Consider the following 23,390-nt stretch of genomic DNA (forward strand, 5'->3'; position numbering starts at 1 on the left):
CTGTAGCTCAGCAGTTTCTCTTTGAAGTCTGGTCCTGAAGTTTTTTTGCTGCAGGATGGCTACCTTTAGATCTGCAATTGTGTCCAGGGAGATTGAAGTGTTCCCCTACAGGTTTTTGTATGTTACCATTCCTAATATCTGATTTGTGTCCATTTATTCTTTTACGTAGGGACTGTCCAGTTTGGCCGGTGTATATAGCAGAGGGGCATTGTTGGCACATGATGGCATATATTACGTTAGTAGATGTGCAGGAGAATGAACCAGTGACATTATGGCTGATCTGGTTAGGTCCTGTGATAGAGTGCTAGTGTGTATATATATGCGCAGAGTTGTCACTGAGGTTTGTTGCATGGATTGGTTCCTGAGTTAGAGTTATTATGGTGCGGTGTATAGTTGGTGGTGAGAATATGCTTCAGCTTGGCGGGTTGTCTGTGGGCGAGGACTGGTCTGCCTCCCAAGGCCTGTGAAAGTGAAAGCTCATTGTCCAGGATGGGTTGTAGGTCACTAATGATGCGTTGGAGAGGTTTTAGCTGAGGACTGTAGGTGATGGCAAGTGGTGTTTCTGTTGGCTAGCTAACTACAAAAGCAGCTTCTCCTCTCTTGGTATTCACACCTCCAGATCAGCTACTAGAAGTGGGCCTCATCATCCCTGATCGGATCCACCTCGTCATCTCTAGCCTGATTCTGGCCTGCATAATTATACCTGCCTATGGAAATTTCCACTACATGCAACTGATAAAGTGGGTCTTTGCCCACGAAAGCTTATGCTCCAACACTTCAGTTAGTCTATAAGGTGCCACAGGACTCCTCACTGCTTTTGCAGATTCAGACTAACACGGCTACCCCTCTGAAACTTTAACTCTTCATTCTTTGCTATACCTGTGAATTCTTACTTAAACAGGGTTTATTTTAGATTGTAAACAATAGTCTCACACATTGAATAAATTAAAACATTGTAGCAAGCTGAGAGATAGTATCTTAGTTTTTAAATTGATCTGTTTGGGGATTATAGGGTAGTAAATAAAATGTCCTGTCAGGATGAATTTCCCTTTCATATAAATCTTCATGAGTAAATAATGCAATTCTGCAAACAATGTATTCTCTTTAAATTGAAAATCAATCCCGTAGAGTTCACAGATATTATTTTACCCGAGTCTCATTGCTGCTTGCTTGGTTTTCTCATGTTTGTGTATGTGTATATATATGTGAGGGTTAGTGCATGTGTCATTTATATTCATCGGATTGCTTTTGGAACTTTGCTGTTCTGCCCTTGAACATTTATTAAGGTAGCCTCCTTAGCATCATATTGAATTGCAATTTTTATAAGGAATATTTCTGCATAAGGAGCAGTTAACAAAATTATTTGGGATGTGTTCATTTTGATATCCAAAGTGTTTGGAAATTATTAACAATATTTTGGTATATACAACCAAGTTTTTATCTTAAAGTGGGATGATATCAGGATACTTACTCTTAGAATATAGGAGGTAGACTCTGTGGCAACATCATGCTATCATGATTGCAGAGTAGCTTTAAAAAGTAATAGTATGGAGTCAGCCATCTGCTTATGTGTGCGCTAAAGTCAATGACTTAATTAGCAGCCTTTTTACAACTTAGTTTTTAGTTTGATTCAGAATTCTGTTCCAGTTCATTTAACTGTATCTGTTTTATTACTTAACAGTTTTATTACTGTACGTATGGTATTTCCAAAAGCACTAGGTATTAGCCTTTTTCTGCTCTCATTGACATCGTCATAAATTGGAACTATCAGTCTAATGCTGAGTACTATCTAAAATCCTATTGACTATTGTGCATGACAATATAACTGCATCTATAATTATGTAGTCTAAATATTGGCTGAACTAAGAGGCAGCATAACTGGGTTAGTTAACACTTGATTTCTTTTTCTTCTAATGTAAATTATCATTTTGGCATTCTTAGCCAAGTCCCCAATAAAAATATTCTCTTTCACTTTCAGCTGCCAGGTACTGTAGTATGTTAATTGAAGAAGGTGGATTGCAGCACTTATATGACATCAAAGAAAGCAATCAGACAGATCCAGATGTCCTGCAAATCAACAGTGCGATACTAGACACTGTAGAGACACACATGATGTACTATGGGAGACCTAAATTTTTAAAGAAGCCACAAACCAAATCAAATGGATAGCTCCTGATAGAACTTCAATTTTTCCTTTATTATAATTCTTCACAAACTGTATTGGGAAGATCTGGTACTACTGATCAGTGCTTGAGAAGGTCATTCCTATAAGATTACTGCTGCTTGCATTGAGGGCTTGTACAGCAAGAGACCTCTAAGAATGGTTTATTTGTGACTTGACTTCTGAGGCAGGACATGAGGCTTTGGGATAGATTTTTTTCAAAAAATATTTAGATGCCTAAGATGTAGATAGGTATATAGATTCTTCTGAAAATCCCACTAGATGCTTATCTACATCTTCAGGTGCCTTAAACACTTTTAATAATCTGGCTCTTCACCATTTCAGTTACTGTTTGGAAGTTGCTCCCAAGTGATTCGTTGTGTAGGACATGAACATAACACTATGTGCTTGCAAGTCAGCATTTCTACACTCAAGTCTTTGTGCTCACTTCTCAGTCTGACCAGATTTGCACCTGTTGAAAGGCCATCCCAAACTGAGTCTTCAAAACCACTTGTAAACTGTGTCCCTTTTCTAGTCTTGCCAATACTGGACCACTATCCTATTCTTTACATGCTGCATCAACAATGGTTGAAATGACACTTGAGGTATACAATAGGAATAGGCAGGAGAAGCTTGAAAAATTAATCAGGAGTGAGTAGAAAGCCTCTTCACATCCCATCCCTACTAAACAAGAACAAACCAAACATGAAATTCACTGGTTAAAAAAAAAATACCTGAGATTACTTGTTCCATAATATTCAATATATTTGCTCCACTAACAGGCAGACTAACACTTGTTTTAGCATTTCCAAATTCTGTCTTTAGCAGTGCACACATTTTACTGCTGATTTTCCAGTTCATGGGAGGGTAGAATCTGATTATTTTGTGCAACGAATTACAGTCCAAAATATCACTAACATTGTATGTAAATCTCATTGCTATTAAATTGTAAATTCTAAATTATAATAGGAGTCTTCCAAAGACTTTTTAAAGTTTTCATAACACATAAAAAGCAGGTCTAAGAATAACACTTTACACATGTATGGAAATTGGAGTTCTATTGAAACAAATGGAGCTTGTGCAACATGCAAGTCTCTTGATTAAAGTGTAATTGTTTAAGTAAGTGATGCCATGAATTCAGATTTCTGTTGTTTCAGTCTTCCATAAGTGTCAACATTCTGGAAAGATGAGGGTGCTGTGCACTGTCTGAGTATTTGGAAATTCCAGCATGGTTTCCCTTCATCTCAACTCACCTCCTACCCCCCTTTTTAAATTCATATCAGAGTATAGTAAAAATTAATCACACGTATATGGTAATACTGGGTGTTTTGCATATTTATCTTTATCCAAGATAGTTAAGTAAATTTTATAAAATTTATGACTCACCTGAAGCATAAATAGTGAGAACTGTCACTTTAAGATTGTTAGAAATGGAAGTAGCGTATCATTAATAGTGCAAGGCATTCTTTAAACTGATTTAATCAAAAGGTTCTTTAATTCTGAGCACAGTTTTTAAAATAGCAGGTCTAGCTCTGCTCCTAGAAGCTACTATAGGAACTAGGGAACTACCAGTCTGAGAAGTGTCCCTTCCCATCCCAGCCTTGTAGCTAGCTCCCGCCTATTAACTATGTATTCTAGTTCTTGCTTCATAATCCTTGAATTTAGTGACATGGACATTCACTGCATTTCTAGCTGGCAACCTCAAACTGAGTAAAGTAGTTTTAGGTACTACCCCTGCCAACTTGATATTTCTTTAAATAGAAAATATTTTCACTAACACTTTTCTGTCTCTTTAAAAAAAAATTTTTTTTACATGGAAACTTCTGGTTGTAATATATAGCAAGTTACTGGTTCTTGCCAGCACCAAGTACATCACAGCAAACTACACAGAGTTTTGTGGTTTACATAAAATACACAGAAAATATAAAATAACTTTGCATTCCAAAAATTGGTAATGAAGAGTTCTGGGTGTAACGCTGCCAGAAATTAACTTAGGCCAGATCCCATGGCCAGCCGCAGTATATGCTTTCCCTTCAGGTGTGGACACTTACATGTACTAGGTATGAGGCTAGTTCAGGCATTAAACTTATTTAATGATTTGGCTTCTCTGTTGCAGTTACAATCACGTATAGTGCCCACTTAAAATGAACAGACTAAATCTTTTTGGGTGGACCACTGTACTGGTCTTTCATTCATGGTGAACATGTTTTGGATTTGGGACAATAGCAAACGGTTTTGTCTCTCCTGACCAGTTTAGCGTATAATCCCAATCTCCATTATGACTTCAGTCAATTCATAGCTTTATCAGTCTAAAATGTCTTGATTTTTGAGTTTATGAAACTGTTCAACACCTTAATTATCCTTCTAAAACTGTCTCCAGACCACTGACAGGGGATGGGGACAAAGAGGGCATTGCTTTGAGGCCTGATGATTCAAAAGGGCCTGGAGCTCCTGCTTGCCACATCTGCTATTATGGAAGTGGTGGCGGCCAGAGCTTTAGGTCCTTTAAATCACTGCTGGAGCACTGTGAGACATGCTTCGGGCGTCTGAGGGCTGGGGTGTGTGTGTGTGTGTGTGTGTGTGCGCGCACGCGCGCACCACGGTCTGGGTGGCACTCAGGGCTGGCTGCCCCAGCCCCACCCCTGGTGCCCAAGGGCCCCACCCCTTACAGCAGCATGGATCAGGCTCACACACACACACACTTTCCCAGGGGCCTGGCAAAGCAATCTGCTCTCCAGTCTCCTGTGGAATATAGCCGTGTCCATAGCAAGAATTAAGCTTGTAGAATTTAATAATTTCAATACATTTGTGTTCCTCCATTTTATTTCCTAAAGAATCATGCCCTGAAATAAGGAAACCCTTGGAGGGCTATTCCCCTATAAACTGGGGTAGGCGTTTCTCTCTGAAGGCAGCCATCCCTTCTTGGCGGTCTCTTGTAGGAATATTCTGCATTTAAAAAAAAAGTTTCTTTTGTAAAGTTAGGCAGTTAATGCTGAGTTAAAAATCACTGTCAGTGTATTTAGAAGTAAAAGCTTTTAGGGATATTAAATCTACATCTCAGAGGTAAGTAGGTCATCTGCCACATTTTACAAAGAAAAAAATGTAAAGGTTAAATAACTTACAGTACAGAGTGTAGCAAGTGAGTACCTGATGCAGTCCAATGGACAATTTAAGGGAATAAGCCTCCGTTATGTATAGTGGGATTCATAAGCCCACAATTATTCCTTTTGAGGATATAAAGAAAATATGCATGCTCCTGAAATATTGTTTTCAACCTAACCAGAAAGGTTTCTGATACACACAATGCAACAGGAATCTAGTGTCCAACTCAATCAGCCCCATAATCACTACAGTGCAAAGGTGCAATCTAGAAACTCTGTAGGTGGGTACATATGGTTAAAACTGGTAAAACACCCAATATAAGATCAAAGTTAGTTTTGATGGATCAAGTTCTGTATGAGGTAAGGATGTTAAACTACAGTTATCTGGCTAATCATCTAGCTGATACAATTTGTATCGACTACGCAATTAGTCAATAAGGCTGCTCTACAGAGCCACAGCAGGGTAGCTCTGGGAGCTGGGACTGAGCAGTCCTGGCTTGTGCCGGCTCCAGGAACCACCCACACTGCAGCTCTGCATTTTAAGTGTAGTAAGAGCCACTGAGCTCTTACTACATTTAAAATGCAGAAATGGAGCGTCCTGGACTAGCAAGAGCTGGGACTGCTTGGTCCTTAGTCATGCTGAGTCCAGCAGTCCCTGTTCGTGGCAGCCAGGGCTGGCCATGGGCAGGGGCTGCTGCTGGAGCAGCTTTGGCCCATCATGAGCCTTGGTCTGCCATAGCAGGGTGGAGAGGACAGGCAGTACTGCAGAAAAGGTGCTGGGGGAGGCGGGGGCTGGCTTTTAAACCAGCTCCCCCAGCACCAGTTCCTGTTCTCCCCGCCTCTCATACAGAGGCAGCAAGAGGGAGGGAGGGGAAGCGAGTAGTCTCTTAAATATTTCCAGTGATGGAGATTCCACCCTCCCACCCCATGACAATTTATTCCAGTGTTTAACCACTCTGTCAGGAAGTTTTTCCTAATGTCCAACCCAAACCTCCCTTGCTGTAATTTAAGCCCCTTGTGCTTCTTGTCCTATCCTCAGAGGCCAAGGAAAACAATTTTTCTCCCTCCTCCTTATAACACCTTTTTAGATACTCAAACTGTTAGGTTCCCTCTCAGTCTTCTCCTTTCCAAACTAAATAAGCCCAGTTCTTTCAGTCTTCCCTCATAGGGCATGTTTTCTAGAACTTTAATAATTTTTGTTGCTCTTCTCTGGACTGTCTTCAATTTCTCCACATCTTCCTTGAAATGTGGTGCCCAGAACTGGACACAATACTCCAATTGTGGCCTAATCAGTGCAGAGTAGAGCAGAAAAATGACTTCTTGTGTCTTGTCTACAATATAGACAAGCCCTAAGAAACTTCAGTGAATTTTCAAATGCTTGTGTGAGTATTAGCCATACATATACTGTGAGGCTGTTACAGTATTTAAGAAATGTATGGCTGTGATTTAAGAATTTAAGATAACATACCTGTGTGTAACACATTCCCTCAATAGCCATCCCTGATGCAATATCCACCTGAAGGAAAGAAGCAATCTCTGAAGTGCACATTATTCAAACTGCAATGCACTTTACCATTTAATCATCTAGCATTACTGTTACAATATTTATAACTAATGTGGAGTCACTCTTGCTCTGCCAAACTTTTGTTCAAGACTCCAGAGCCAGTCTTACAAGGATGATCCCTTACTGAAAACAGGGATTAGGATCTCATTTACAGGACTGCCTCCATGACTGTTCTAAACATTTTTACTGCAGTTTTATGAGTGTCTCTTAAATGTTTTGTTTTACTGAACATTTCATAAACATTTTCTTGGAAAAAAATTACCTCTATCCCTCTGTTTATTGCCAGTTTACTCATTTTCACAGCAATGGGAGCCTTTAAAAAAAAAAAAAGATAACTGAAGTCACTTCTGTGTACAATAAAGTGCTGTAGCTCATAACTTCTAACAGCTGAAGGGTCCATTGTGATCTAGTCGGACTTCCTGTATAACATCCCTAAAATTATTCTTTCTTCCAAATAGAGCAGGGCAAAATATTTTCTGCGCTGTTTCCAGCAAAAGCAGTGTAGATTTGGCAACAAGAAGACTTCTTAGAATTCACATTTGTCTTTTTTCAACAAAGGACCCCCTTGCTCTTTCCTCCACAAAAATTAAAAAATAAGTTTTCATTTTAATTATTTCAAAACTGTTTCGATCTCTACCTTTAAGCCATTTTAAATTATGAAGTGTAGTTTTGATAATGTGTTTGGAAATTCTGAAAAGTAATTTTCAGTTTAACGCAAAGCAATTTCTGGGAGTTGGTTGTTTTGTTTTTGGAATTGTCAGCAAACTGAAAAATCAGTTATCGATTCAGATGTTTCCAAAGATAGTCTCTTGTCTTCAGTAATTTCCAGGAAAGCTAATACTGTCTACAGTTCCTAATACAATGTACTTTTATGTATTCGAGCCACAATTTTCAGACTTGGGTCTCTAAATACGCATTATTTTCTAACTACTTGGCCTGATTTCCAGAGGTGCTGAGCACTTACATTGTGCACTGAAACTACAGTGCTAAGTGCCACTGCAAAAGCAAAACAAACAACTAATTTTTAACACTTTTAAAGCTGGATGTGTACAGTGCCACCACTTTAGGGAGAGCAGTCCAACTGTAGTGTTATTCCTAACAGTGAATGATGGTCATGCTTATATGATGGACAGAAGAACACTGTTGTGTCCTAATGCCAGCGGGCCGGGCCAGCTCTGGGGGCCAGGGTTGGGATACACTGTTCCCGCTGTGGCTGTTGGGAGAGGTGTGTTCTGCACTGACTCTCAGCCAACCAGCGCTGGGCAGGGGCGGGGTTTCTTCCCAAACACAGAAGAGCACTTTGCTGTGCAGTGGGAGGACCGCATGGAGCTCAGCACAGCAGTCTTAAAGCAGCAGCAACCCAGGCAGCGGTGTTCAGCTGGTGGGCAGAATAGGGCTAGGTGACGGTGGTGGGGCTAGTGCCTGAGGGACTGTGGGGCTCTTAAGAGGTTGGAAGCTGACACTGAGGCATCCAGGATGGGGAGCTGGCATTGGGAGGCTCTGGGAGTGGGGCTAGTAGTGGGAGGTTATGGGGTAGGGGCTGGCTTTCGGGGTGCTCTAGGGATAGGGCTAATATTGGGCATTGGGACTGGGAAGGGTTCTGGAAACAGGAGCCTGGCACTGGGGGATCTGGTGCTGGGGACTGGCACTGAGGCATTTGGGATGGGGGGCTGGGTACAGAGAATTTGGGTCAGTGGCTGGCGCTGGGGGTAGTAGAGGAGTGGAGGGGCTCTAGGGGTTAGGACTGGCTTTGGGGGCTGGAGCTTTTGGTGGACTGGTAACAATTTGCATATTCATTATTTGCATAATGAATATGAAAATAAAATGTTACCGATCCACCAAAAGTTTGTCAATGGGTTTGCCGATCCTCAGCATAAAAAAGTTGGAAACCACTGCCAATGTTATGGCATGGGAGAAGATGAAGATGTTTTGGTGGAGTTATTCAGATCCCATTCATGAATAGAAAACAAAAATGATTTTCACACTGAATTTCAAAGGTCTAATTTTTCAAAGCTTGCCTCCTTTTTGCTGGTGTAAGTGAAACATCTAGAGGTCTAATTGTGCCCACAAGCCAACCAGTTAGCTATGCACATAGCAGATTCAATTTGCTGCAAATGATGCAGACAGAGATTGGGTTGAATGTGCTTTAAGAAAAATAAATCTCAAGATTGTAATATTTCATGAAGAGAAGTAAGAAGCTAGCCAAAATGCCTCCTATACATGAAATGCATAAGCCAAATAAACAATACTGACCCGAGGAAGAATTTCTTTAGCTAAGATTAATGCTTTCTGGTAAGCTGCATCTCCTCCATCGTTCTGTAGCACTGTGTGGTTTACTAATCCTATTGAGAGTGCTTCTTGTCCATCAATCTGTCTGCCAGTGAAAATGAGTTCCTTAGCAAGACCTATTCCAATACAGCGGGGCAGACGTTGGGTTCCACCTTAAGACAATATACCACATTATGGTTATCTGAGAAACATATCTAAAGCACTCAAATGTATATTTACCTGTTTAAAATTGTGGAAAACACCAAGGTATTCTGGAAATTGCAGGACCAGGCACTATAGCCCCTGTCATCTGAGGAGCTCAACATTTTTCACTTTAAGCCACAGCACCTTCGTTGAGTGAACAAGTATTCACACATGGTATAAATGAGAAAATGAAAGGTTGAAATAATCTGCATAAGATCACAGGAAGTCAGTAGAGCTCAGACTAAAACTGGAATTCTGACTCCCAGCTCCTTGCTCTTAATTACTAGATGATGAACATCCTTTTATATAAAAAGGAAGCATTAAGTGCCCTATAGTAAAAGTCACGTGTCGCTGTTAAAATATTAGAAGATTTAACTAAGCTTATATTACCTGCACCAGGAAGAAGTCCTCTGGTGGTCTCAATCAGGCCCATTACAGCTGATGAAGCTATTTTTAAGAAATGTTTTAAAAGTGACTTTCTCACACAAGAAGGAAGCTATTAACATTACGCTAAGACCTTTACATAAAAATTAACACCTGAGCACCTACTGGAAAGTTATCTCTGTGCAAAGTGGATCTCTAGCTTTCATTCATTCTGGGCATCCTGCAGTTAGACTCTCCATTCTCAATTGAAGATAATCCTTACATGCTAGTTTTTACTGAATTTATAAAGACATCAGTTGTTTAAGATGAACATTTGGGTGTCTGTTGTACAATCAGAAAATTTATCTTTGGAAGCAGCATTAAGTTACCAAACTACCATCTTGCTTGATTTCAGGAATCGGATGGGCCAGGTTACTACATTAACTTCAGGTAGCCAGAAAAGATGGGTACTGTAGTCAGCTAACCCCAGCTACAAGTTAGGTGGAGATGAGCCTGGATTGAAATGTCCTGTGTAACTGACTCCTTCCAGGAAATGTGGCTCTTTTTTTCCAGGAAAAAGGGAATTAAGGGTGTGATAGGAAGACTCAGAAAGGAGGTAGAAATTGAAGGATTTTGCTAACTTTTAAAAAACTTCACACTAGGGATGTTAAATGTAATCAACTAATTGATGGAATTTCCATTGATTAGTCGTTATGCTGGGGAGCTGCAGCAGGATTATCACCCTCTCCCAGGAGCTAACCCTACTGTGGCTCTGCCTTTTAAACATAATAAGAGCTGACAGGAAATGTTCCTTACTCCTCGTAGAATAAGGTTTACAAAGATGTCGGAATAGCAAGCCTGAAATAACGGGCTTGCTGTGAAGACGCAGGAGTTATTTTGGGATACTCCGGTATCCCAAAATAGTGTTGCAGTAAAGACATAGCCCAAAAGTTCTGGGAGGGAAAGAGAGGAGCAGGTAAGTGTGGGGTTCCAGTGCATAAGAGGTGGGAACAGACAAGGGATGCGCGGGCTGCAGATTGCCTAACACTGGTCATGCGAACCACTGAGTCAACGGATGGATATTCACTCAGCCCACTCACTAGTTTTGGTTGCCGATTGCTGTTATAAAGGGTGTATTCTCTCCCATCAACATACGGGGACCTCACTGCCAACCCAGGTTTGATCAGTCACTCAAGCCTGCTATTAGTGGAGATTAACCATATACCCTTACCTCTAACAGGAAATTAAATCCTTCAAAAAGAATGTTAGTGTTGCTCATATTGATACCTCATCTAATGTTTTCCCTTTTACTATAAAAGACATGCAGCTTTCTCAAATGCCTAAAATGTTGGTGACATTTAATTGTCTATTCATTTCCTACATTACACAAGTTCCTGTCTTAGCTATTCAGTAAGGGTATGTCTACACTACAGTGTTATTTCAAAATAGTTAATTCGAAATAACTTATTTTGAAATAATGCATCTAGACACAAAATGCATTTCGAAATAGCATTTTGCTATTTCAAAATAGTACATCCACACTGAGTGGACTCTGAATTGCATTTAAGGCTGGCCAGAACCAGTTCCGGCAGGGCACCAGGTCAGGACTTACTGTGTGGGGCTGCTGCCTGAGGTTACCTGAGGTCTGTGCTTAAAGGCCCCCTCCTTCCTCCCTGGACAGCCAGTTCTCAGGTTTCCCTGCTTGCTTGTCTACCTCGCTGAAGGACAACAAAGCATTTGTGTCTCTGCGTGCTCTGATTGCCCTCACTCGGGACACCACAGCACTCTGCAACATGGAGTCAGAGCTGCCCGTGGCACTCTGGTGCTTCTCGTGGACGCATTGCTGCGAGCCTGGCTGCACTTGTTGAAGGCTGCAATCCGGGAGGTCCATCGGGGGGCTGTCAGTACCCAGGAGGCCCTGAGGGAGAGCTTCCACCCTGAGGAGCACTAAGAGCCTCCCTGCTCCATTGGTGGCTTGTGCCTCATTCCTCCCTCACGTCCTTCCACTTACTCCTCCCTACCCCCCCCTTCCTGATGTAAAATAAAATACACGTATTCTCATGAACCCAAACTCTCTGTATTTAACAAAACTGGGGGGGGATGGTAATGAAACTCTGGTGAGACTGGGGAAAGGAGGTGAGAGAGGGTGGGAGAGGGGAGGGAGAAACCTGGGAGGAGGGAGCTGGAAGAGGGAAGCAAGGGGAAGAAGGGGGAGGAGAAGCTCAGGGTTGCGGGTCTCGCTGGACCAACTTGATTTTCATGTGAACCTGCTCTTGGGTTCGCATGTGGCCTTTGGTGGCCAGGCTGGCAGCTATCCTGCCATAGACAGTCATGTTCCTTCATCTAGTGTGGAGATCATGGACATTGGGGGCATCCCCCCCAAACCTGAATAAGGTCCGTGATCTCTGCCCTGGACCAGGAAGGTGCCCGCCTTCTCCGGGCCCTGGCAGGCTCCTGGGAGCTGGCAGACTGCTCCTGGGGAGCAGTGGAGGGCTGGCTGCCAGTAGCTTGCTGGCTCATGTTTTGGGGCCATTGGATCGGGGCAATGACTGCTGGCTCTGGGCTGGCAGGCCTGGATCTGGCACAGGCACTGTGGCCAGAGTCTACCCCTTTAAAGGCTCCAGGGAGGGAGGGAGAGGAGTGTTCTTGGTTGAGGCTGGAATGGCCACCAGGGCATCCTGGGAAGGCTGGAGGCCCCGTATTTTGATATGTGTCTACACAGCACTTATTTCAAAATAGCTATTTCGAATTTGGCATAATTCCTCGTAGAATGAGGTTTACCAAATTCTAAATAAGTGCTCTGCTATTTTGAATTAATTTCGAAATAGCGGTTTGGCTATGTAGACGCTAGTAAAGTTATTTAGAAATAACGCCTGTTATTTCGAAATAACTTTGCTGTGTAGACATACCCTAAGGGAATTAAACAGCCTTTCACTTATTTTCAAATATTATTTAACTAAAACCAATAATTACATTAAATATCATATTTGGCAGTGCACCTACCTGCTATTCGAAGATCGCATGCTAAAGCCAATTCCAATCCCCCACCCAATGCATAGCCTTCTATTGCAGCTATTGTGGGCATAGGCAGTGCAGCTATTAAAGAAAAAACAGAATTGAAAGTATAATCGCATATGTGGTTTTTCAGTGAATGTTTCATGTAACTAAATTACAAATATTTAAAGTTTGGTATGATGCTACAATGATTTCAGTAAGTTAAAAGGTACAGTAAAACTCCAATAGTCCGGCACTCCTGATAGTCCGGCATCAAAATGGCAAGAGCCTAGTGAGTGAGCTTCGGCAAAAAATGAGTCACGAGGTAACAGCGGCAGCAGCTGAACTGAGCAAAAAGGCTAAAAAAGGCTTAAAAAAACTAAAACATTACAGTATACTGTATACAGTATGTACAATAAAAAGGGTTAAGAACACTTTATATACAGTATATAATGTATACAGTATATATATAACCATCTTATAGTACCTCCTGATAGTCTGGCATATCTGATAATCCGGCACCACCTAGGTCCCATAGGTTCCGGATTATCGGAAGTCTACTGTACAAGGAAACGGTCTTCAAATGGTAAAAAACTGCTCTTCCTTCCTTCCTTCCTTCCTTCTCTTTAAAAATAATTCCATGTTATAAAGCAATTAAATATAAAACAAAGTTTATTTTTTCAAACTAAAACTCTGCCTCCTTGAAATGGAGATACATTAAATGTGAACATCCAATTGTTACAGTTAACAGATTCTACTTACTGAAGCACTCTCCATATTCAAGGTTCTATGGCTACAAATGATCAGTTCCCACTCCTGTCAAATTCAACTGAATATTATATACTACATTTAATATATTTCTGCACATTAGTTAAGCCTCCCAACACATATGTGAACTAGGTAAGTCTCTCCCATGTTAAAATTGGGGAAATTCAAAGCAACTAGTGATTAAGTATCTCCTGCACAGAAAAAACAAACAAACAAACAAACAAAAAAATCACACAGGGTGTAGCTACACAGCAGGGCTTAACTCGAAATAAGCTATGCAAATTGAGCTATGGCAATTGCGCAGCTTATTTCAAAATTGGAAGCATCTACACAGCGCTTATTTCGAAATAGACCATTCTTCCTCCAACTTCCCTTACTTCTCGTACAATGAGGGTTACAGGAGTCAGAGTAAGAAGTCTGACTCCTTGACAGTATTTCAACATTATTTCAAAATAACTGACTGCTGTGTAGACACTGACTAAGTTATTTTGAAATAATGCTAGTTATTTTGAAATAATGTTGCTCTGTAGACACTCCCTGAGTGAACAACAAAGTTGGGAACATAATCCAGGAGTATTCTCTTGAGGTTCCTTGCTCTAAATGCTAACCGACACTGCATCAAACATCATTTGGTGCTTTGTAACACTAAAGTCTCATTTGGGTGCACATTCTTTGTTTAATATTAATCTTCTTATTAGAGTTACTTTGATAGTCTAGTCAGATTCATTTGTGTATTAAATATCTAGCTAAAATATCTCCCTCCAGGGACAACAGGACAATTAACAAATACAAAAAGATAATTGATTATGCAAATCCACAGTTCTTGCCTAAAAAGAGGAAAAATCTTGAGAGACTAGTCCTACTAAGAAATTGACTCAATTATCTGAGATCCTTTACTATATAGGCTCTTATATCACACCCAACTCTGTAGTATCTGACCACCTGTCAATATGACACATTAAGTGACAGGAGTAACACGTGTCATGTACCATTCATTCTTCTCCTATGGCAGTGGAGAATTGTGGATGCAATAAAGTAGAGATTTTTTAAGAGTGTTATTTGTTGCTCTCATTTCTTAAAGAGCAACTTAGAGAAGTTAGGTCCAAAAATGCACCTCGCACTTGAAGCAGAAGGTGGTCCTTAGAAGATTTGTGATGGTCCTTAGTTCCCTTGATGGAACATTTTGCAGTCTCGGATCATGCCTGAAGAACCATCTCTTGCATTGTCAAGTTTTACCCTTTTAAGGTAAGGGTCCTGAAAAAATGTCCCTAAGCACTACAGACTTGACCTCCATATGTATAGAGAAATGGTTTATAATTGATCATTTACCAATTTCATCCATTAAACTTCTCAGCCTGTGAACAAAGTGTCCAACTTCCACATCATTCATTTGTGCACGCTCCTTTAAGTCAGCACCTAAAATTGAGAGGAAAACAAATAATTCAGTGATTAAGAAGAAAGGTAACATAAGCAGTTGAGCAGCAGTGCTTGACCTGGCTATACAGGAGAGTCAAATTTAAAAGCAAACTTGGTATGCCAACTCTCTGCACTTCCGGAGCTTAGGTGCATCCCTAGAATTCAGTATGCAGGATTTAAGAATGGTTGTGGAGTGCTCTGCTCAGTTGCTATTTGTTAAACAATTCATAGAGCAGCATCAATTCCTATCAATGAGGTTGTACCTCAAAATTACAGGGTAGGGGCCCTGCTGCAAGCAGAATATGGGTCTAACTCAGAGGTGGGCAAAAACACAGCGGCGGTTCACCATGGTTAGCCCCTGGCAAGCCATCGCTATATTTACTTGAACGGCCACAGGTACTGGCCATCACAGCTCCCATTGGCCACTGATCACTGTTCCTGGCCAATGGGACTGGTGGGAAACAGCACAGACTGACTCTGTTTCCTGCAGCTCCCATTGTCCAGGAATAGTTTGTTCCTTGTTATCTCACAAAATTAAATTGGTTTTCTTAAGTTTGTCTTTACAGCTATCACTCAGTATAGTCTAATCAGTACAACATAATTTGAAGGTATCTATTTTTAATACCAAGTCCCCGAACATTTGTTACATACCTGCACAAAACACGCCTTTTACTTCACTTTTCAACACTACCACACGGATCCTTTCATCACAACGGACACTTTCTAGAGCTCTGAATAGCTAATAGTTTAACCAAGAGGAGAAGAGAGGAAAAACAGAATGTGTCAAGCATATATAGTGGTATGCATGTTTAAATGTCTGAAGACTCCTATATTTTGATGTTTCATTTCCTTTATCTCTGTGGGCATACAGATCTCTTAGAAAGCTAGCCTCAAGATGGTTTTGCTCCTCAGATGGTTTCTACAAGCCTCTCCTGAAATTCAGGATTCCCCTCTTCTCAGTCTCCTATTCAACCAGAGAGGTTGCTTATGACCAAAGGCTCCTTTCCCCAGGGGCTAAGCTGCCTTCTGCCTATTCTCAGCCACTACTGGCAGCAAAGGACATAGCTCTAATCTCAGACTTAGATCTCGAACTGGGGATGTTAGATAGCATGTAATTGAATAGTCATGTAATCTGACAAAATACTATTGGTTACATAACTATTTGATAGTCCCCAGGGGCGGGGCCTCCAACAGTGCACTCTGGCCCCACTCCTGGGGAGTCCCCTGCCACCCTGTGCTGCTGCCTCTCTATCAGAGGCAGCAGTACGGAGTCGCAGGCGGAAGCTGGCAGATTGATCCCCATGCAGATTGACTCCAGCTTGCCGCCCCATGCTGTTGCCACCTCTGATGAAGAGATAGCAGCAGTCCCTGGCTGCAGGGGGGTCCATGCTCTCTGTGGACATAGGCTGCTCTGTGGCAACAGCCTCCGTCTGCGAGGAGCTTGAAACACGGCCCCCCCACGGACAGGGGCTGCTGCTGTGGATCCACAGACGGAAGTTGCTCCTCTGCAGCCTTCCCTGCCCCTCCCTCTGCACTGCTGCATCTAATAGATGCAGCAGTGTGGGGGGACGGCACCAACTCCTGCCTCCCTCCGCTCTTGCTGCCTCTGATACAGAGGCAGCTGATACAGAGGCAGCAAGAGGAGAAATGCATGTAGTTAATAGTATTAACCAATAAGCCCAATTTTATTGGTTAATCATGTAGTCGACTACACATTGATATCCCTATCTCACGTGATACCTCACAGCAATAGTCTTAGACCATCATGTTGTTAGGCCACAAACAGTGGACTCTCATGAAGAGTTGCTTTGGGGTGAGTTCATTTTCCCTAGCTGGTATCACAACATGCTCTAAGTTTTTCCTCTGATAAATGGGAATGAAGGCTGGAAACAGGAGACGACTAGTGCCCCAAGAGAAGGGGAAAAGCAGACATTACAGCTCTGGAAGGCACTTCCAACAAAAATGTAACCGTGTCCCCATCTGTAAACTAAAATCTATTTTCCAGCTTCTTTAGAGTAGTGAGAATTAGTAAGTGTAAAGTCTTATCTATTAAAAACATAAAGGCCAAAACGCAAAGAAAATGGGTGCTTGTTTTCTTTTGTGCAATTAATATGGCCATTTTACTTCTACGGGATACATTTAGATACTGATCACAATTCTAAATAATGTTTACAGTCTAAAGATAGAGAAACAGCTATACTTACTTCATTAACAAGTATTTTTCCCAGTGAATTTCTAGCATGGGCTCTGTTCATCAGGATTTCAGCAATTCCTTTAGTAAAAAGAGACAAGTTGTTTAAAGATACAATTTACATTTGCAAAGACCAGTCTTCCGGGAACAACAGCTTTTCTCTCAAGACTTTATTTAAAGATTGTTTAAAATAAAGTAGGCTGCTTAAATGAGTGAGTTTTAAATGGAACAATACCACACCACAATTGTGAAATTCAGCACTACAGAATCATTGTGAAGTTATATTATACTGCACTGTTACATTATGTAAATAAATAATCCTTTAACTTAAAAGTGGACCTCTGATTCAACGTGGCAGTTACAGATGTTCCTTAAATTTTTTATCCTAAGAACAGAATGGATCTATATAACAGTTCCATTTTACATGTGTTCTGCTTTCCCTATATTGTCTTCCTGCTTGAATTTGCTTTTCAGGTATTTTCCTTAATGAAAAAAATAGTCTTCCCATACCTACTGCTTACAGGAGAAGAACAGCACAAACTGGACAATATCACCTTAGAGACTAACCAAAAAATATATAGACAGTATCATGAGCTTTCGTGGGCACAACCCACTTCTTCAGATGACAAATATCAGGGATTATTTGTCATCTGAAGAAGTGGATTGTGCCCACGAAAGCTCATGATACTGTCTGTCTATATTTTTGGTTAGTCTCTAAGCCCTGGTCTACACAAAGGAGTTATTTCAAAATAACTCTCCTTATTTTAAAATAACAAGTGGAGCATCCACACTACCAAGCCCATTATTTTGAAATAAAGACATTATCAGTTACAGTTTACTGTCCAGAGCTATCTGGAAAATGCATACCTATTCACAACTAAACCTTTTGTGTAATCACTATTTTAAGAATCAGGAGCTTTGCATTGCTCAAGATTCTCAAAATACAGGGGAAAAAGAACAATAACACTTTGTAGAATATTAACGTAATTTCTCCCTGTATCATGCAGTTCTTGAAAGAAAACAAGCCTCAAAAGTGATGTGCTGTAGAAAAGCCATTTCCAAAGTTCTCACTGGTGCAAAGCAGAGACAAGACTTTCATTTCCAATACCCCACTCATTCTGTGAGGATGGAAATTATTTCCTCTCATCATGTCAGGCAAGGACTAGGTCTCCTATTATCATAGGATATTGTGAAGTATAATTATTCCTATTTTACACTAGAAAAAAAGCAAGGCAGAGAAGTGAAGTGACTTGCCCAAGGTTACACAGGAAACTTTTAGCAGTGCAAGAAATGAAACCCGTATCTCCTGTCTCTCAGCAACTGACAGCAGTGAATGTGTACAATTCTCCTTTTCCTGATTAGACTCTTACTCCCAATTTTTCGAGTTCTGTCCACTTCCACGATCCTGTTGTTTCTGTACATGAAAATGCACAACAAAATCTACATGGTTAGTATTTTCTACCTTGCTAAAAGATTTTTACATTCAGCTTTATGACTGTCTGGCTGTTGTGATATCATCATGGGCCAGAAGTCAACTAGTAACAACAAAGACATGTGCAACAGCTGGCATAAGCTAGCACTATTGACAACTATACAAAAACAAAATATTGCAGAAGCAGCTAGAGAACCTGTTGTGCAAATTCCAGAACAAATTAACTTCTTTGAAAGCTGGTTCTGTGGAAATCTTCCATGTTCCTTACATTGATCTGCCACCCTTCTCCAACCCTATGGTCCTGACCTTTATTATAATACATTACTGACATCAGAAAAAAAAAACCTGTGAATTTAGAGAACAGATGATTTATATTCAAGTTTATTTCATGCTTCCTCCACAGATTTGTTCCTAATGCACATTTGTATTTGGTTTTTGTAGTTGTACCTGTCAGCCACCTGTGGACCAAGTGTAAAACACCACATAGGACAAAAAGATTATAGAGAACTTTATGAAATTTGCAATCACCTAGGAAGGTGTTTCAGCCCAAGCACAAATCAGTAAATTTCCATCTGCACCGTGGAAAAAATAACCTATCATGGGAACCTATTAAAAGACATTAGTACAACACATGTGTAGAACATAAATCATTCCAGTAGAGTAGCTGTATCTGAACAGTGTTTTAGCCAACTTCCTGAATTATACTAAAGTCTTGCAAAATCCATCATTTAAGCACTGTTCAAGATGACAATTGATATACAATGTCCTTTCAACACACAGGGTCAGCAGTTGCCCAGTTGTCAGCAGATCCTCCTACATGGTTGCTTTTCAAGGAGTAGCAGGAAGTTGTCTTTTGCTCAATCTGTTATTTATCTATCTATAAAAAAATACATCCGTAGTTTCACAATAGTTCTGGTACCATATTCTGATTCTGCTTTGTTACAGAACAAGCTGCCCATTTGGCCCATACATACTGTGTGGATAGGCCCAAAGTGCATTAGGGCCCAAGTCACCAGCTGGCCTGATTGTTGTTATAATCTGCCTATTGTACTGTTTACTCCTGCCTAAACAGACCCGGCAGGGTCGGATCATAATTGGGCACATGATTATTAGCCCGTTAAACTGGACCGTGTGGTTTGCATTGTGGGCAGGGATTTTATCTGTTTCTGGATTGCTGCAACTTCCCTCCAGGATAGCGCTAGTTTCACAGTCCGCACATTTGCCACCTGCGATTTCGGGGTGGGGGAACTGTACAGAGTTACTGTGTGTGGCTCGGAAAATGGGAATCATTTTATGGGTCAAGACTTGAGTAGTGTAGGGAGAAAGGAAGAAGCTGAGCTTCGTCTCCAGGGGAAGAAGTTACCCTTCCAAGATTTTACTCTCAAACCTCCCAGGGATCTGGAGGGGCGGGTCTGGACTCACCGCTGCTTTCTCCTCCGTGAACATTGACCAGGACCTCCTTCTCCCCGCCCGAGGATCTCTTGCTGTGACCGCTGACCCATTGGGGGTGCGGCGCGGCGAGCGCCCTGCACCCAGCTGCGGCTCTCCCCAGCCGAAGCATTGTGCTGTTTGTTTCAAGGCGACAACGGCGGCTGCTTCCTCCTGCGCTTCCTGACGTCCAAGTTTAGGGAGAAGCTCAGTTGCGCCACCCACTGGCATAAAGGGAAGAGGAGAATAGGACCCGCGACACTCCTGCAAGAACGCCACTGGGAGGGGGCAAGACCCCACTGTTCTATTGAGAGAAAAGGGGCTAGGAAAAGGTTGCTGATTAAGTTAAATGACGGTGGGAAGCTACCATCAGAAATGGCAGAAAATACTGACCGACTGCGAGTAGAGTTGACAGGTTTTTTACGCACACAGGAACACGCACTGCCCCCCCGGCCCCTCTCCCACACACTCCTACTCACTCTATATAGCTCAAAAGCTTTTCTTTCACCAACAAAGACTGATACAGCTCACCCACCTCGGCTACGTCTAGACTGGCATGATTTTACGCAAATGCTTTTAACGGAAAAGTTTTCCGTTAAAAGCATTTGCGGAAAAGAGCGTCTAGATTGGCACGGACGCTTTCCCACAAAAGCACTTGCTTTTGCGGAAAAACTTGCCAGTCTAGACACAGCCCTTGTGTCTCAGGTTATATGAAAGTCAGTTGCCAAAACTATGGCTTTTAATTTTAAGCATTTGTAGGGTTAAAAAAGGACTAATTAACTAATGTCATTAAGGAACAAATAGCTGATTTGGGATCAGAATCAATTAATTTTTTAAGAAAGGATATGGAAATAAATCCAGAAGGAAAACCCTCACTGTATCTATACATTTTCATAAAAACATTTTAGTCTATTATTTTTGGTGGAAGGAGCAATTAGCTGACATGAGAAACAAAAACCTGAATGATTTATCTGAAAAAGAGCTATATATAAAGTAATAATTTGTTACAATAATGTGATCCCAAAATATTGTATTTACTGTGACAGAAAATAGACACGGTATAGCTAGTATCAAATCAATAGGGGGGAAATGTTATATTCATGGGAGAATGGGGCCTGTTCTCCAGCCATGGGATACAAATAAATTCTAATTTAAAAAAATGTAGTTTCTGAAATGGAAAAATGAGGCGGACAAGAGAGAAACACTTAAATATATTCTAGTTCAGGGGGACAGAGATATATGAGCAGAAAAAAATGGTTTTGAAGACTGTAGCACAAGAATTGTGACTTTGTTTCTTCGTTCTACCACACTTTCCAAAATACCTTTGGCAAGTCACTTAGGTCCAGATCCTTAACAGTATTTAGGAAGCTAACTCCCAAGTGACCTCAGCCTTAATCTTTTTGTGCTAGTTACCTGTCTGCAACATGGGAACAAAACTTTCCTATTTCACCGAGGTCTTGTACAGATTGATTAGTGTTTATGAGGTGCTCAGAAACTATAGTGATAGCAACTACTTAAGTCCATAGGGGTGCATCTACACTGCACCCTTAGCTTGAAATAGCTCAAATTGCATACCTATGTAAATTGTGTACCTTATTTCTAAATAATTTAAAAATAGCTTATTTGGCTACACAGCGCCAAATTTAGAAATAAAACGCTGTTCCAAAACATCCCTGAATCCTCATGGAACGAGGCTTACAGGAACGTCAGACTAGTGAGCCCGTTATTTCGAAAGATGCTGAGCATCTCTGTAGCACTCTTAAGCGCACCTCCTTTCTGTTTCCTGGGTGGCTAACTATCACAATATTCCCATTTTGATTACTCTATGCCTCCCATTGACCCATGTTCCCTCTAATTTTTTCCGTCCATGCACAGAATATATTTTGTAATGTGCACTACTAACAGAAACACTTGACTTGAGACTTGACTTGAGACTTGCTAATTATGTTATATCGACTTGGTGAAAAAATCATCTGAAAATGCAGATATTGATGGCCTGTACAAAAGTGACTTGAAATTTTTTAAATTAAGACTTGAGACTCGATTTGGGACTTGACTCAAAAGTGACTTTAGGGACTCGAAACTTGACTTGAGACTTGAACTGTAGTGACTTGAGACTTGACTTGGACTTTGTTGTTCAACATAGAAGTTGGTCGGTTTAAGAATGTGGCAGGTCTCAGGGAGGTGAAGAAACAGACAAGCTTTAACTGGATATTGTTTTAAACCTTTATTGAAGTGCTTCCAGTTATAACTTATTATTTTATCAATTTCTTACATACGTGGGCTCCAAATAACTATTAGCATGAACAATAGGCAAAATGCAACACAGTAAAAAAGGATTCCCTGGCTCTTTCTAAATCCTAATAGTTGTTAACAAAGGTCCAGGGATTATCAATTGTCATATTTATGTTAGTGCTACTCACAAGGCTAATAATTTATCTAAGACTATTTAACACTACTACTTAACAATACCTCTAAATAAATTTAGATAAGAATATTTACATTTAACAAACACACAAAGCACAACAGCAATAACATGTTAGGTATACGTTGCGCTCTACGGGAAATTTGTTTGGTTCGGTGAGCGGGCGGGGGGCTTTGGATGATCAGTCCTTGGACCCGGCTCATATTCTGCCTTTCAGTCCTTGTTCGGGAGTCCTCAATTTGGTAAGGGCGGCGTGACTGATTTATAGAGTGCGTTTGTGCTCTTTTTCGTGATTGGCGGGGAAACTCTGTCCGATACACGTAGGGGCGACCCGTGACCATAGGCAAACTAGGCAGCTTCCTAAGGCGCTGTTGGACCGGGTGCCCGGTGATGACGTCACGGGGCACTGGGGTGTCCCGTGATGACGTCACAGCCATTGACGGCCGTGCTGGCGGGGTCGCTGGTAGTTCCTCTGCCTAGGGCGCCAGCTGCCGCAGCCGGCCTCAGGCCGCTCCTGGATACGTGACGGAACGTGGCGTGAGGCGATTTTCCTGCTTTTCTCTTTTTGCCTGGCAAAGCACCGCACAGCCAAGGTGTCATTTACGTATCAGTTGTGGTTCCTGATTTCCCCTCATCGCTTTTCTGTCCAGGGGGAGGTGACCGGCAGCTAGGGAGGCTACTGCACGAGGCCTGTCCAGCAAAGAGCCTGCTTTTACACACCTGACAACGAGGCCTTGAAGACAACACTGGAACAGACCCTTCCGCCCCAGGGGAGAGAAAGTTCCTCTTCCCTAATAAACCCGTCGCCAGGCCCCTCAGGCCCGGCTCGCCAGCTACACGCGTTGTCCAGTGACAAGCCCAGTCCTGCTCTCCCCGCACTTTGCCCGCTCGCAGCACATCTCCCCCGCAGGGCCCCGGAGCTGAAAGCCGCAGGCTCCCCCCCCCCCCCAAAGAGTTCACAGTCCAAGGCCCAAAGAGTTCACAGTCCAAGGCCCGGCTCCTGCTCCTGTGTGTGTTGGGGGGAGGGGAGCGGCACGCGCCACGGCCGGCGGTTAACGCGCCTCAGGCGGCGCGC

At 41.8% G+C, this 23,390-nt stretch overlaps 2 protein-coding genes across 3 annotated transcripts in view; one reads left to right on the top strand and one right to left on the bottom strand.

Moving 5' to 3' along the window:
- LOC102461896 (protein zyg-11 homolog B) overlaps window positions 1-3,028 on the top strand; it is a 29,927-nt gene extending 26,899 nt beyond the window's left edge. The window contains exon 14 of the mRNA XM_075935984.2: window positions 1,979-3,028. Within this exon, the coding sequence (XP_075792099.1) occupies window positions 1,979-2,169 (191 nt within the window). The 3' untranslated portion in view covers window positions 2,170-3,028. The remainder of the gene's footprint in view (window positions 1-1,978) is intronic.
- A 1,906-nt stretch (window positions 3,029-4,934) lies between these two features.
- Window positions 4,935-20,212, bottom strand: ECHDC2 (enoyl-CoA hydratase domain containing 2). Of its 2 annotated transcripts, XM_075935987.2 has the most exons (11): window positions 19,885-20,025; window positions 18,285-18,444; window positions 17,044-17,111; window positions 15,491-15,578; window positions 14,753-14,839; window positions 12,665-12,757; window positions 9,689-9,745; window positions 9,080-9,267; window positions 7,089-7,139; window positions 6,731-6,778; window positions 4,935-5,107 (listed from the first exon to the last, which is right to left on the bottom strand). In XM_075935987.2, the coding sequence occupies exons 3-11, from the start codon at window positions 17,092-17,094 to the stop codon at window positions 5,030-5,032; spliced, it is 741 nt and encodes a 246-aa protein (XP_075792102.1). In that variant the 5' UTR covers window positions 17,095-17,111; window positions 18,285-18,444; window positions 19,885-20,025; the 3' UTR covers window positions 4,935-5,029. The 2 variants fall into 2 exon arrangements, with proteins under 2 accessions (XP_075792102.1, XP_006126451.3); XM_006126389.5 differs by lacking the exon at window positions 18,285-18,444 and having other exon boundaries at window positions 19,885-20,212.
- Window positions 20,213-23,390: the final 3,178 nt, after the last annotated feature.

Source organism: Pelodiscus sinensis, chromosome 9 (genome assembly GCF_052426305.1).
Source record: "Pelodiscus sinensis isolate ZL-2025 chromosome 9, ASM5242630v1, whole genome shotgun sequence".
NCBI classification, from domain to species: domain Eukaryota; kingdom Metazoa; phylum Chordata; order Testudines; family Trionychidae; genus Pelodiscus; species Pelodiscus sinensis.